The 1,898-nt window shown below is 60.8% G+C and overlaps 1 protein-coding gene across 1 annotated transcript in view; it reads left to right on the top strand.

Moving 5' to 3' along the window:
* The window catches only part of CLCNKA (chloride voltage-gated channel Ka), a 5,035-nt gene extending 3,178 nt beyond the window's left edge, over positions 1 to 1,857 (top strand). The window contains exons 14-19 of the mRNA XM_017732696.1: positions 3 to 180; positions 263 to 396; positions 950 to 1,041; positions 1,121 to 1,204; positions 1,320 to 1,406; positions 1,662 to 1,857. Of these exons, the coding sequence (XP_017588185.1) occupies positions 3 to 180; positions 263 to 396; positions 950 to 1,041; positions 1,121 to 1,204; positions 1,320 to 1,406; positions 1,662 to 1,700 (614 nt within the window). The 3' untranslated portion in view covers positions 1,701 to 1,857. The remainder of the gene's footprint in view (positions 1 to 2; positions 181 to 262; positions 397 to 949; positions 1,042 to 1,120; positions 1,205 to 1,319; positions 1,407 to 1,661) is intronic.
* The last annotated feature ends 41 nt before the right edge of the window (positions 1,858 to 1,898 follow it).

The following is a 1,898-nucleotide window of genomic DNA, read 5'->3' as shown; positions in this document are numbered from 1 at the left end:
GGTGTCCACGGCCCTGCTGGTGTGCGAGGCCACCGGGCACCTGGGCCACATCCTGCCCACCGTGCTGGCCGTGCTGGTGGGCAACCGCCACAGCCAGAAGAACCAACCGTCCTTCTACGACGCCGGCATCATTGTCAAGAAGCTTCCCTACCTGCCCCCCATCCGCAGCCGGCACATTGCGTAAGCCCCTGCCCCAAAACCCCGTGTCTGGGGGGGATTCTCCAGGAAACGATGGAAATTTGGGGGGTTTTGTGCTCACCAGCTCCTACCGAGTGGCGGTGGAGGAGTTCATGGAGCGCCAGGTGGTGGCCTTGGCCAAGGGGGACGGTTTCCAGGAGGTGCTGGTGGCCTTGGACGCCTCTGCTGACACCGAGTACCCCGTGGTGGAGAGCAGAGGTGGGATGTGGGGTCTGGGGGGTCACTGTCACCATGGGGGATGGCCAGCAAGTCCCTGACGCTGTGGTGGCCCTCCTGTGTCCCCAGTGTGTCCCCACAATGCCCACTTGATATTCCCATGCTGTGTCCATACCATGCCCACGCTGTCCCTATGGGGTGTTCCTGCGGTGTCCTCATTCTGCTCTTTTGGTGTCCTTCGATATTCCCAGGATGTCCTGTTCCCGTTGCTGTCCACGTGTTGTCCCCTCGATATTGCCATGGTGCCACCTCCGTATTCCCATACTGTCCCCATGGTGTCTCTGTACTGTATCTATGCTGTCCCCATCCCCTTTGGTGTCCCCATGCTGTTCCCTCAACATTCCCATTCTGTCTCCATGGTGCACCTATGGGGCGTCCCCTTGATATTCCCATCCTGTCCTCATACCGTCACCCTGCCTGTCCCTATGGGATGTCCCCTTGCTGTCCCCAGTCCCTCCCCCTGTTATTCCCATACTGTCCCCTTGGTGTCCCCCTGGTATTCCCATGCTGTCCCCATACTGTCCCCACTCTCCAGGGTCCCCCACGCTGGTGGGCACCGTCAGCAGGTCCCAGCTGGTCACCTTCCTCCAGAGCCACAAGCACCCTCAGGCCCCCCAAGGGGAGAAGGTAAACGAGGTGGGGGGCACCCCACCGCACCCAAAAAGTTGCTTTTCCACCCCAAAATTAACATGTCACCTTCCCCAAGCTGACCACCGTGGGGACGCTCGGGGACGACTGTGCCATCGAGCCCATCATGCTCCAGTTCTCCCCGTGGACCTCCCTGCACCAGGTTTGGGGAGGGGGAGACGTGTCCCCCCCCCCCCCCCCCCCCCCAGCTCTGTGTCACACTGAGGGGACACGGCGAGGGTGGCTTTGTCCCCATGTCCCTGTTGTCCCTTTCCCAGGCCTATCACCTCTTCCAGCTGCTGAAGCTGCAGCGAGTCTTTGTCACCCGCTCTGGGGAGCTGGTGGGAGCCGTGAGCAGGGCGGAGGTGAGGGGGAAAAAGGGGGGAAAAGGGGGAAAAAAGGGAAGAAAAGGGGGAAAAAAGGGAAGAAAGGGAGGGGAAAAGGGGAAAAAGGGGGGAATGGGGGAGAAAAAGGGAAGGAAAAAGGGGGCAATGGGAGGAAAAGGGGCAGGGAAAGGAGGAGGAAAAGAGGGGGAAAGGAGGAGGAGGAAAAGAGGAGAAAAAGGAGGAGGAGGAAAAGTGGGGGAAAGCCCCGGTCCCACCTTCTATGTCCCCTTCCAGCTGCGGAGAGCGATCGAGGAACTCGCCAACCCCAAGTGATGAGGTTTTGGGACCACAGGGGACCCCTCCCCAGGGATGTCCCCCATGGAGAAAGGGGGAGTCCTGACCCCCCAGGTGTTGTGGGGGGTCTGGGCTGGGGGCGCCGGTTCTCCACCAGAGCGTGTCGTGCCTTAAATTCATCAACCCGTCAATGCTTCCTCCTCCTCCAGCCCTGCCGGTTTCTTTTGGGGGGGGTCA

This window comes from Corvus brachyrhynchos, unplaced genomic scaffold, assembly GCF_000691975.1.
Source record: "Corvus brachyrhynchos isolate BGI_N302 unplaced genomic scaffold, ASM69197v1 scaffold215, whole genome shotgun sequence".
Taxonomy (NCBI): domain Eukaryota; kingdom Metazoa; phylum Chordata; class Aves; order Passeriformes; family Corvidae; genus Corvus; species Corvus brachyrhynchos.
Note: the sequence above shows the minus strand (reverse complement) of the source record. Positions and strands in the feature narration are given on the sequence as shown.